At 36.0% G+C, this 13,315-nt stretch overlaps 1 protein-coding gene across 10 annotated transcripts in view; it reads left to right on the top strand.

Annotated features, from left to right (window-relative positions):
* MDM1 (Mdm1 nuclear protein) overlaps positions 1–13,315 on the top strand; it is a 185,650-nt gene that overhangs the window by 160,183 nt on the left and 12,152 nt on the right. For 8 of the 10 annotated variants that reach the window (XR_004620748.1, XM_011223779.3, XM_034643850.1 and 5 more), the window contains 6 exons: positions 888–1,022; positions 5,462–5,629; positions 7,171–7,274; positions 7,356–7,455; positions 12,323–12,352; positions 12,680–12,855. Coding sequence is in view for 9 of the 10 variants with exons in the window: in XM_011223779.3 (XP_011222081.2) it covers positions 888–1,022; positions 5,462–5,629; positions 7,171–7,274; positions 7,356–7,455; positions 12,323–12,352; positions 12,680–12,855 (713 nt within the window). In the remaining variant the exon portion in view is untranslated. Of the gene's footprint in view, positions 1–887; positions 1,023–4,562; positions 5,078–5,461; positions 5,630–7,170; positions 7,275–7,355; positions 7,456–12,322; positions 12,353–12,679; positions 12,856–13,315 lie in introns of those variants that run through there. The other 2 variants (XM_034643852.1, XM_002918321.4) reach the window with 2 other exon arrangements.

Here is a 13,315-nt window from a genome sequence, read left to right as displayed (position 1 = left end):
CTCTTCATTGGTTGGACAGCCTGCCTCTGGATTTTATTCATTCTATATCAGCACCACAGTCCTAAGGGAGAGATCGAATTGAGACAGAGAAGGAGGAGAGTAGTAGGCCGTTACCTCTGGCAGGGGTGGTGAGTTGACTTCTACCCAGGCCCTTTTGAATTTCTTACTGTGTAAACAGAATCGCAATTGACAAAATGCAAAAGGAAGGGCAGTTCTGGCTGGATCTCAAAGATCTTGGAGTTCTGTTCTCTTATATCACACCTGGCCTGTGGAAGGTCCCTGCAAGCACATAAGCATAGGCTGCAGGGATCTGTGCAGACACCTCACTGCCTCCCACGTTTCTCTGCAGTCCACTGCTTTTTCCCCATTTCATGTCCACCTGAACCACGGAGAGGCATTCAGCAGTGTTGGTGAAGAATCCGTGACTTGTTGTGACAGCCGAGGGGCACAGTAGAATCAGGGAAGGTGATGTGTAAGTGGTGGGCAGGGGAAGGGCATTCCAGAAGCAACGTGTGGATAAGGCAAGGTTCTGCTGTTTCTTAGTAATAGATCTAATTATGAATAATTGGTAGGAAAGGACTGAAAGATGCTGTCTTTTTCTGGAATGCACAGAAGTTAAGAAATAAAATTCCTTGACAGTATTAAAAAAGGAATCTTAAATAGGTTGACCATTTAAAAGGGAGATTATTTATCAGTTGAAAAAAAAGTTTGCTGTACAACAGTGTGCATGTAGTTAACAATACTGTATACTTAAAAATTTGTTAAGAGGGTGAATTTCACGTTATATGTGTTTGTTTTTGTTATTTTTTTTTTTTTACCATAGTACAAGAAAAAGTTTGAATAGAAACTTTTAATGACTCTGGATGGGATTTTTCTTTCCCTAACAGTTGGATAGAGTTCTTCGGAAGAAAGCAGGATTGACTGTTGTTCCTTCACGTGATATCTTGAGGAATTCTGAATATCAAAGGCAGTTTGTTTGGAAGACCCCTAAAGAAACTGCTCCAGTTTTTGCAGCCAATCAGGTAGTTTAATGGATATAATAAATTTTTAAGTATCATCTGACCTAGTGATGCAGATTTAAGATGCAGAGCTAAGAGCTAAAGAAATTAGGTACTTAAGTAGGCCTGGAGGTAGGTTCTAGAAAAGTGAAAATGAGATTTTTGCTAAAATCATTCTGTTACTTCTGATTTATAGTAGTAATATGGTACTGTCCTAGGCTACAGGTGATCATTGTTGCCCGATCCATCACATACACTAAATATGAGACAGGGTAATGAAACTTGATGCCTGGTAAGTTTCTGCATGCTGTGAGATTTCTTTATTTAATAAAAAAATTATTAAATTGGTTTTAATCTAAAATATTGTGCTCGTTGACTAATATATTGCATGTTTTTTGTCTTGCTAGAAAGGCATAACTGCTTTGAATATTTTAATAAATACAAAATGCGTTAACAGTAACACAAGATACATAATCTTGTTTTTGTATCAAATGAGCAGTACTAGGAATTGTCAGTTTAACTGTATTTATAAAATTCAAAAGCTATGATGATAACTACATGTGATACTAGATTTCATTGTACCCATACACAGTTTTTAGTACTGGACAACCATTACTAATAAATACTGTGTTGTTTTACTACCATCATCATCTAAACAGTTCCTAGGCTCTCAACTCTCATTAATGTTCTTAACCATACTTCTAGGCTCAGGGAAGGAAATACTTCATTTAGAATATCTGCAGAGGCCCATGATAGCTTAGACTTTTCTTTCTCATGATCTTGGCATTTTTTTTAAATAAACAAACATACCCCTTCATATACCCTCACATTCATTTTCTCTTCTATCTCAACATTCACTTATAAACTATGTAGCGCTGAGGACTGAGAGGGTAGATTCAACAAGACAATAATATTAGTCATCTTACACTAAAATAATAATACCCGTGATCCTATAAATTGTGGGGGTTTTGGGCTTGCTTTTTTATTATTCCGTTTTCTAAAAAACTGAAATTTTTGTAACATTTTAGGAACATATAAAATAGCATAAGATGATTGTACTCTTTGTGATTCTAGTAAATAGGAACAGTACTTCCTTTGCTGGCTTACAAGTGTTCTTGAATAGTAAGTGTACCTACAAAATTACTTACTACCTGAAAATTGTAATTGTTCACTTTTGTAGAGCATTTCATCTTTAAGCTAAAGCTGATTCAAATCAAAGCCCCACTGACAGCTTTTACATATTTCAGTGGAAACATTGTGTAGAAATGCTCTTTTTATAGGCCACAAAGTATAGTATAAAATAAATCGCTGGCGATACCTTCACTCGAAGTTTTATTACTGTCATTAGTGAAGGTTTCAAATAATTTTGGGGGGAAGCAAATGCTCTTTGTTAATTCAAAGCATATCAATTTCAGGGTCTGTGGATTGAAGAGCCATGTGACGGAAACTTTCAATGCTTCTTGATAGGGAACCTCTAAAGCTATTCAGTTCTATTTTACCAAACACCTGTTTCCTGAAAAGACGTCTTGTATTAATATGTAAAGGAGCCTGAACAGTTTTTGGCGGAAAAGCCCTTGAGGTTATACTCAGGAAAAAGATACTCTGTTTGGATTTGATCTATATGAAGATGCACTACTCAGCATTGTAAAGCAGTAATATAGCTTATTTGTGCTCCATATCTTTTCCTTTTGCTTTCTTTGTAGTCAGTGGTAATATACCATAATATAGAAGCCATCTTATAAAATATTAAAGATAAAAAGAAACATTTAAAAATAAAAACACAGAGATGCCTGAGTGGCTCAGTTGGTTGAGCATCTGCCTTCAGCTCAGGTCGTGATCCCAGAGTCCTGGGTTCGAGTTCCGCATCGGGCTCTTTGCTCAGCGGGGAGCCCGCTTCTCCCTCTGCCTGCTGCTCTCCCTGCTTGTGCTCGCTTGCTCACGCTCTCTCTCTAACAAGTAAATAAATAAAATCTTAATAAATAAAAATAAATAAAAATAAAAACCTAATTACCTGATATTTTCCCCTTGCATTAAACTAAAGATAAGCAAGCAAAGGAGAAAAACAGAACAAATGAACACATCAGACATTCAGAATGTTAAGAATCTTCTCTTTTTGGAGGAAGAAAAAAAATTCAAGGAAGGAAAAAAAAATCTGTAGAGCTGACAACAGAAGTGCCTTATAAGTGAATGTCTATGTTCGTATCATTAAAATATGCCTATTTTACTTATCCCATTACCATACTGATGGGAGGGAAAGGTGGGAAACTTTGGGGAGAAAAGATATGGTTTATTTATTTATTTTTTTGGCTTAACCTTTTTTTTTTTATTATTATAGTAACTATTTTTCAAAATATAGTAATGAGTGTAGAAAGTTGATCTTTGGATTTTTTCCCCAGCTTTATTGAGGTATAATTGACAAATAAAAATGATATATTTACAGTATACATTTAATGTTTTGATATGCATATACATTGTAAAATACCACAATCAAGCTAATTAACACATTTATCACATAGTTATCTTTTTGGGGGTGTGTATGTGTGATGTGTCTTAAGATCTACCCTCTTAGCAGATTTCAAGTATATAATACATAGTATTAACTATAGTCACTGTGTTGTACCTTGGATCTCCAGAGCTTACTTGTTCTGCAGACTGGAGCTTCGTACACTTTGACAAGCATCTCCCCATTTATCCCACCCCCTAGTCTCTGGTAACCACTACTCTACTCTCTGCATCTGAGTTCCGCTTATTTAGATTCCACATATAAGTGAGATCTGCTGTATTTGTCTTTCTGTGCCTGGCTTAGTTTGCTTAGTGTATGTTGTCCAACTTCATCCATTTTGTTGCAAATGACAGGATTTCCTTCTTTCTTAAGGCTGAATGATGCTCCTCTGATTGTGTGTGTATATCATTATCTTTGTCCATTCATCTATTGGTGGACACCTAGGTTGATTCCACATCTTGACTATTGTGAATGATGCTGCAATGAAGGTGGGAATGTAGATATCTCTGAGATACTGATTTCATTTCCTTTGGAAATGTACCCAGAAGTGGAATTGTTGGATTATATGGTAGTTCTATTTTTAATTTTTTGAGGAACTGCTGTATTGTTTTTCATAATGACTGTACTAATTTACATTCCTACCAACAGTGTACAAGGATTCCCTTTTGTCCACATCCTTGCCAATACTTGTTATCTTTTGTATTTTTGGTAATAGCTATTCAAACAGGTAAGAGGTGATATCTCATTGTGGTTTTGATTTACATTTCCCTGATGATTAGTGATGTTGAGTACCTTTTCATATACCTGTTGCCATCTATATGTCTTCTTTGGAAAAATGTCTTTTCAATTTCTCTGCCTATTTTTTAATCAGATTGTTTGCTTTTCTACTGAGTTGTAGGAATTCTTTATTATTTTGGATATTAATCCCTTACCAGATATATGATTTGCAAATATTTTCTCCCATTCCATAGGTTGTCTTTTCACTTTGTTGGTGCTTTCTTTTGCTGTACAAAAGCTTTTTAGTTTGAGGTAGTCCCATTTGTTTATTTTTGCTTTTGCTACCTTTGCTTTTGGTGTCAAATCCAAAAAGTCATTGCCAACCCCAATGTCAGGGAGCTTACTGCCTATGTTTTTTTCTAGGGATTTTATAGTTTCAGTCCTTATGTTCATGTCTTTGATCCATTTTGGGTTGACAGGGTCTAGTTTCATTCTTTTGCATGTGTGTGTCCAATTTTACCAACACCATTTATTGAAGTGATTATACTTTCCCAACTGTATATTTTTGGCTCCTTTGTTGTAAATTAATTGACTGTACATTCATTATTTTTGGGCTTTACATTTTATTCCATTGATATGTGGTGTCTGTTTTTATGTCCCTTTTTTTAAATTATTTTTTTAAGATTTTATTCATTTCAGAGAGAGCGAGCAAGCTGCGGGGAAGGACAGAGGGAGAAGGAGAGAGAGAATCCTTGAACAGACTCCCCTTCGAGTCCCCATGTGGGGCTCCATCTCAGGTCCCTGAGATCATGACCTGAGCTGAAACCGAGAGTCAGACACTTAACCGAGAGTCACCCAGGTGCCTGTTCCTTGCCCATTTTAAAAATCAGGGTTTTCTTGCTATCAAATTGCTTGAGTTCCTTATATATTTTGAATACTAACCTATCAGATATGGTATTTGCAGATATTTTCTCCCATCCTGTAGGTTGCCTCTTTGTTGATTGTTTCCTTTGCTGTATGGAAGCTTTTTAGTTTGATGCAGTCCATTTTGTCTATTTTTGCTTTTGTTGTCCTTTGGATGTTAATTAGATATATGAAATGAAATTATAAACAGTCATATAATTTCACTTTTTTGGTATCCTATAATTCAACTTTATATGTGACATTCTTAAACCATTTGAAAAACTAAGTTTTGTGTATTTAACCAACAAAAAAACTAAACTAAAGTAATTTTTGTTTTAAGGTTTTCCACAATAAAAGCAAATTTGTTCCACAATTCAAAGGTAATTCAATTATCCACGAAACTGAATACAGAAGAAATTTCAAGGGTTTATCTCCAGTGAAAGAACCAAAATTAAGAAATGATTTGAAAGAGAATGGAAATTTTGAAGCAGTATCTCCTGAAAAGAAGGTATTCATCAACACCTAACTTTAAACAATTTAAAAAACTTATGATTTTAGACTCTACACATTTTCTTTTACCAAACACTACCTGAGATCTTCGGTTTTAGCTGGTTTATTAATTCATTTGTTTGTTCATTATTTGTTAGATATTCATTAAGCACCTAGTGGGATCCAGGCACTGGGTAGGTACTGAGAATACAGTTATAGCCACACTATGCCCCACACAGCTCTTGAGCTAGTAGTAGGGAGACACAGATGTAACCAAATAGATATAATACTGTGGCAAGTGCTTGGCAATACGGCAGGTAAGTCTGTGATGTCTAATAGCAAATGTTTGGCCTTATAGTAATGTGAGCTATAGAGGTAACAGTAGTGATAGAAATATATACTTTAAATTAAACAATGGAAATCAAACACAAACATGCATACATACATGTATTTTTAAATTTTAATTTAATTTTAATTAAATTAATTAATTAATTAATATATTTATTTGTTTATTTTTAAGTAGGCTCCATGCCCAACGTGGAGCCCAACTCAGGGCCTGAACTCAGGACCCTGAGATCAAGACCTGAGCCGAGATCGAGTTTGATGCTTAACTGACTGAGCCACCCAGGTGCCCCTTTTTTGTGTTATGTATTTATTTATTTAAAGTATATATACATGCATTTTAAACCAAAGCTTCAGCGTGCCAAATTATAGCTAGTCTAAGTTATATGATATACCTCAGCACATACAAATACCTACCTCTGAAACTACAGCTTAAGTTATAGTGTCAGGTTAAAATTATTGTAAATTCTAGGTAAATGGAGTAAAAGTCCTATTTTCAAATCTTCTGGAGTGTTATGACTAATACTTTATGGGTTCTAAAAATAGAAATTATATGACTAAAAGTAAATTGGCATCTATATATTTCTGTACACACACATATATACATATTTTTGGATCTGTGATATTAGGCAGAAAAAAGGGTTAAGTTATTCAGTAAAGCAATGTGGTTGGTAACTTACTCAGTGGGACTTTATATGTAATTATTGTAAAACCAGAGACACCTGGCTGGCTCAGTCGGTTAAGCATCTTACTCTTGATCTCAGCTCAGGTCTTGATCTCAGGGTCATGAGTTCAAACCTGTGTTGGGCTCCACACTGGGCATGGAACCTACTTAATTACTGTAACACAATTAAATATAAATTTAGAATATCAAAGGCAAATGTAAAATCACTGTTCAATAGGTAGTAACATCAAATTTATTTATTTAGATGTTCATTTGTTAATTAAAAGGTTTTTTTTCCTAGCTAAGGATGTAAAATTTCTTTGTTATAAAGTGAACCAAATCCTGAGCTATACTTCAAAAAATCAACCAGGTATACTAGTTTCAAAGCTTGCTTTTTGATCGCTTGTGACTTCTTGGTTACCTTTAGTAGTTAAAACTTAGTTCCACAAACAGAATTGTAATATGATATCCAATTATATTTTGTAACATTTATGTTTTCACATTCACCTATAACATATTTTAAACATAAAATGTTTAAATTATTTCCATTTTAGTGTGATAAAACAGATGATCCTTTAAAATTAGAAGCAGAAATGGAATCAAAAGAGTCAAACCAGCCTAAAAAGAAGCTTACTCCTTGGAGACATCAAAGGCTTGGGTACGTATTTTAGAAGAAAAATATCATGGTATTTAGATGATCAACATGGTGAAATATTTACTCTCATTTCATTTCTGTTAGGAAGGTGAATTCTGAATATAGGGCAAAATTTCTGAGCCCAGCCCAGTATTTATATAAAGCCGGGGCTTGGACCCGTGTGAAGGAAAACATACCAGATCAGGTGAGTATACGTAAGCTCAGCAAGCCCACATTTTCTCTGAGCCTGTATCCCAGTTTAATTTCACAGTGAGTTTCATTTAGTAATAGAGACTACAGTTTAAAGATGTGTGATACAATAGTAGCACTGAAAGTATCAGGAACTTAAAGTTATATGTTAGAATATAACTGATCCGTGTGTTTACTTTTTTGAATATCAAATAGCTCCTTTTTCAACTAGAGATTGTTATTAAAGTCTTTTAAGTTAAAAAGGCTTTTTACAATCCAATATTTCATTGTGTTAATATAACTCAGTTTATAGAATTATAGCATTGTAGTTTTCTTAATAATATCCAGACCTCCAGTCTCTCAACTGAAGATCGGTTTTCAAGATTGGTTTGTCTGACAGGGGCATCCACTGGCAATGTGGACCATGACAATCTGTAAGCATAGGGGAGGAGTGGCCTGTGCTGATGGAGGTTTGAGCTCTAGTGTTGGTATACCCTGACGTATGGGAGAAATTCTGAGGATCCTAAAGAAAAGTTTGAAGGAAAGGGTAAACCTAGAATTGGGAAGCTTCTCACAGTCAGGAACAGTGGAGTTTCTGGTGGTTGTGCAGTTACCATCTTTTAAACCACATCTTGATGGTTTCCTGCCTTTTCTGTGTGAATAAGCAAAAGCAAAACAATTTAGACTTTAGTAAACACCCCCCTCCCATCATTGCGAAGAGAGAGATCATTTGGATGGGGGATGAATCTTTTATTTAGCTCTGTACTTGAAGCCATGGCTAACAGTAACATGTCGTGAACCTCTGGAGGAAGGCACTGGCACTTTGAACAGCTGGCTCTTGGCACTGGCAGCTCCCAGACCAATGTCCTGGTGAGAGTCCCATATTCCACATGTTGTTTCAGGAGGCTCCTTGATTCCTTTCACTGTGGCTGCTTCTGGTGCTCTCTACTGCCCTACTTGGGCATGGCTCAGCAACAATTCAGGCAGAGTAAAAGGCAAATCTTGAAGCTGTCCCAAATATTGTTGGAGGCGAAATTCATATATTCACCCTGATGAAGTAAAGTTAAAAAATAAGAGCATTGGGAGCAAGCCTGATGAAGCAAAGGAATTGTGTCCATGAAACTCCTGAGCAGTTTGTGGCCAGGCCAGACCTGGGTGAGGAGCTCTGAGGATTCTCAAGGGGAATGAGGAAAAGCTGGGGGCAGAGGCAGGGTACAGAGCGTGGCCACAGAGGGCTAGTGTGGCCAATTAATAGGTGTTAGCCACTGGCCTGTTACTTTTAGGGGCTTCACTGGGTTGGCCTCATGAGAGGCTCCTTGTTTTGGAAAGATTATCTCTTAGTCTTTGAGACTTATTTAAATTAAGGTGAGTTGGTATTTAGGCATCAGATCTAAAAATTTAGTGGACTAGAGGATTGTTTTGTCTGGAATCATGATAGGGTGATGGTCCTTATCCTGGCCTGATGGAAGAAAACATTTCTGTTGATGTTAATTTAAGACTTGTCTTTTCAAGTTTTCCTATTATAACATCTTGGTAACATGACTTTTTTAGGCTTTAAAAAAATTCATTGCTAATGGTGGTTGTTAATGTTTAAATTAGTGCTATTGTTTGCCTTAACCTCTGTGGGCAAAATAATTCAAAAAGTGAACTGGAACTAGAAAGAATAAGAAATTTTAGCTAAATTTTATCGCTGATGGTGATAGCAGTTTCAGTTGACCAGGTCGTAGATATTTAATATGGGCCATATTTTAGTTAAATCTTAGGTTTTATTTTTAACTTGAAGACATTTACTTATTGGCTGCTTATGAGGTATCTAAATATAAGGTACTCCCTCATTTTCCCTCTCCTAACGTTTCATGAAGGAATGTTATTCACACTCTTCAAATGCACTTGGACATCAGTGACTTTATCATCATTAGAATATTAGCTTTTTTAGTCCTGTTATAGTTTTCTGATCCATATGTCATATTTATTTCCTCCTATGTTGTTTGAAATATTACACTTTTTGAATCTATTTATAGTCTAGTGCCTGGGTATTTTATCCTAAGACCCAGGTACCTATGCATATAACATTAGAGTGGTTTGTTTTATTTGTCCAGTGGCTGCATATGTCTTATCTCCATTATAGAACCACTGGCACTATTGCTTTTTATAAAAGCTCACTTAAAGGCTTTTTAATAATAACCAGCAGTTGCAATTGTTCAGTCTCATCCTTAGAATAACTACTAAACCTGTGTTAAATTTCTTTTTTCTTGATTATTAGGTAATCTTCTAATCATCCAAACTACATTAGTTGAGATACTTTTTCCTAAAGTGACTTCCACAAATAGGACTTTATTTCAAGATAAAGTTCCACATTTGAGAGACATGCTATAATTTGACAGACATTGTAAGGATGGCTAGGTGTAAGATGACTCATTTTGAGGGGGATGACTTTTGGGGAAAGTTTTTTATTTTTTAATCTTTCAGTTTTATTATTTGAATTTTCTGTATATAAATTTTAAACAACTTAGTTGAATTCTTATTTTGGGAAAAGAAATTTAGAAATGAAAACGTTCTACTTTTAGCATTTGTATCCTATAATCTGATGGTGTTACTTGGAAAGGGGTGTGCATGTTGTTTTAATTGAGTTTGAGTTCATATCCTTTTTAGTGGCTCTGCTTGTGGGCTGTAGGGATTGTTCTTGATATTGAGCTCATGCCATTAGGTTTTTTTCCTTTTCTAGTAGAACAACTTGCTGTAGGAAATATCAGCTTTCTATTTTTTCATCCTAATTTAGGATCATAGAAATCTAAAATTAGGTATTTGTAAACCACTCTAACATTAGCACTAAGATTATTAATAAAGATTGCTGTTAAATTTCAAACGTTGAGTTTTGAAGGTAAATAACAAATAGAACTGAATAAAGTTTTACAAAATTTCCATAGTATCTCCTTTTTAAAAAAATATTGTCGACAAGTAAAACCAGATCACTGTGCACATGGAGGGGATATTTACCCATTCTCTCATTCATCAGACAATAGGTGCTCCCACCTGGATGGAATACAGCCTTCTCTGCTGCTCTTTCCCACCCCCCACCTTACATACAGTACAGGGCTGATGGACCCCCTTTTGAACCACTCCTTCAATTTATATCTCCTTTGTTTATTATGGCATAGACCATCCAGTATTATGATGATAATTTATCATAGAGGAGGAGGTCTGCCTCCTCTATCGGACTGTGAGCACATTGAGTGCTGTGGGGACCTTCTTGCTTATCTCTGGCTCTCAGCCATCCAGCTCAGGCCTAGCACTTAGTCCACACTCAGCACACAGGATGTGCTGCATTTTCCCTCACATTGTGGAGCTTATAGGTTAATGGGTGAGAATGACAAGAGCAATTAATTCCAGTAGAATGAAGTAAGTACTAATGGAGATATGCATGAAGGGCGTTGAGAACTGGAGGAAGCTGTACTAAAGCTTGAAGATTTTACCATGTAGGTGAGGGAGCAGCTGTGAAACATTTGAAACATGAGGGAATTTAATAGAAATAAAATCTGGTTTATATCAAGGCCCTTTATAACAAGGCCTTTGTGCATTCACAGCACCCTGGTGAGGGGGCGCCTGGCTGGCTCTGCTGGTAGAGCATGCGACTCTTGATCTTGGAGTCCTGAGTTCAAGCCCCACGTTGTGTGTGGAGCCTACTTAAAACAAAACCAGCAAAACACCCTGGTTAGTAGTTCAGTAGATTCAAACTGTATGTCTCAGTTCCACCTGTTAAATGCAAAAACCACTATTAGGGATTAAAGTTTAGGAATTAACAGAAATGTTAGATGAACATGGCTCAATTTTTCTTGGCGGTGAAGAAAATATCCTGAATTATCCTTCAGAAGTGTTTCAGGTTTGGTTCATTAGAACAGTAGGATCCTGCTGGGATTATATAGTTTTTTATGCCACCATCACAGGTGCAGTCCTTTGCTTTGGCTAATTCCCTACAGATGTAACACTTTTATCCCTTTGCGTTCAGGAGTGTCTCCTTAAGGACCTGTGGATGTGTTTCTCTAGTTGCTTGCAATGCCAAGTTCATCATTTGCTTTTTTGCTTGTAAGTGAAAGAAAATCTTAGCAGACAGTATCAGCATATCCTTTTAATGTTATTATTCCATCTTTATGATAGGAAAAATTGAGCTTTTGAAGAATAAATAAAGATGATTTTAAACAGAATCGTAAGCTGCAACTTAATTTTTTTACGTGGTGGAATTGAATTTAGGGAAGCCAGCAGGTGGCAGTATGACGCATAAGGTGAAAGGGTTTCAAAGCGTATAAAAGGCTCCTTTCCATATGAAAAGATGTTATTTGCATATTAGGGAATTCAAATTACCTTAGAGTTCATCAGAACATTTTTTTTTTGTATTGTCACTTTGCTGAATATATTACAATTATTATTTTGTGGGCTATTCTTTTATTTAATACATTTCTTAAAAGTTGAGGTTTTGCTGATGCCAAGGGAACGTTGAGGAATTTGGAGAAGGAAGCCTCATGATTCTCTCACTGGGGGCTTCTCTGGTAGTAGCAGCTATTGTGGAAGCCAGGAAGTAAAGCCAGGATAGGGGTTTCTGGCACGTCCTACTCTCATTACTCTTCCAGAGGTGGGGGGTAGGAATAATAATAGGTTACCTGTTGTTGATAGCACTCCAGCCATGCAAGAATGTGGCTGGTGTTCAAGGTAATATTAAGATCTCTTGCTCAGCGAATTAAATATTACTAAAAATAATTTAAAAATATTGATTGACAACTTTGTTATATATTTAGAAGGAAGAATAATCAGGTATTTCATTGATACCCATTAATATTCAACTATGGCGTTAACCTGTCATTAAGTGTGTTTCTGTATTCCTCTCCTAGGCTTCTCTAAATGCCATGTGGTATGCGGAGGTTGGTTGCTTTTGAGTTTTTAAAAACTGTAATAATGCATACAGTACTTGTGTAATTTCAGTCGAAATACGAAGTATTTTTCTTAGCTGCTGCAAATTCTCCTTCCTGCCTGCTGGCCTGAAATAAAATAACTGTATTGTGCTTTAGCTTGATTGTTTTCATTTCTGCTTAAAAACGCACATAGTCTGATGAGTGTCTGTGGCTCTTTTTGCCTTCTTTTCTCCCTGTTCTCTGGCTGTATTTGTGCATCATCTTTGATAAGCTACGTGGTGATATTTGCAAAGGAGCACTTAAAGTAACACACAATGTCTCAACTCTCCTGCGTAGGTTAAAGAACTCCGAGAGAAGGCTGAGTTTTATAGGAAACGAGTTCAAGGAACACATTTTTCTCGGGACCATCTGAATCAGATTCTGTCTGACAACAACTGCTGTTGGGATGTCTCCTCCACCACAAGCTCAGAAAGAACCATTAGTAGTAACATCAGAGCTCTAGATCTTGCTGGGTGAGCTATGTTCTTTGTGGATGGCACAGATGTATGTTGTAGCTTAGGTAGGTCATGGAATCATATAGGAAATTGACATGACCACTCAAAATTTGTCTTCCGATCAAATGGAGATATGCCAGCCATTTATTACATTTCATTATTTTTAGTGTATTCTCTGTGAAAAGTAAGGCTGTGTTTAAATAATACGTAGTGTAAATCTGGAAGACTGGACTTTATATATATGTAATTTTTATGATATCTCTTAAGGGTAAACTAGGAATGATTATACAATAGATGGAAAGAACATTAAAAAGTAACAAGAAGAAAAGGTAGCAACAACATGGCAACTTAGAGAATATAAGCTCGTGTATATCTTGTTACCACTCATTAATGGATTTCCGTGGTTAATATGACACTTAGGCCCTGATTCTGTGGGACAGCTTTCTGCTCTTTAGGTTTTAAATTGAACATTATATAG

Source organism: Ailuropoda melanoleuca, chromosome 15 (genome assembly GCF_002007445.2).
Source record: "Ailuropoda melanoleuca isolate Jingjing chromosome 15, ASM200744v2, whole genome shotgun sequence".
In the NCBI taxonomy this organism is placed as follows: domain Eukaryota; kingdom Metazoa; phylum Chordata; class Mammalia; order Carnivora; family Ursidae; genus Ailuropoda; species Ailuropoda melanoleuca.
This window is presented reverse-complemented; position numbering and strand designations above follow the sequence as displayed.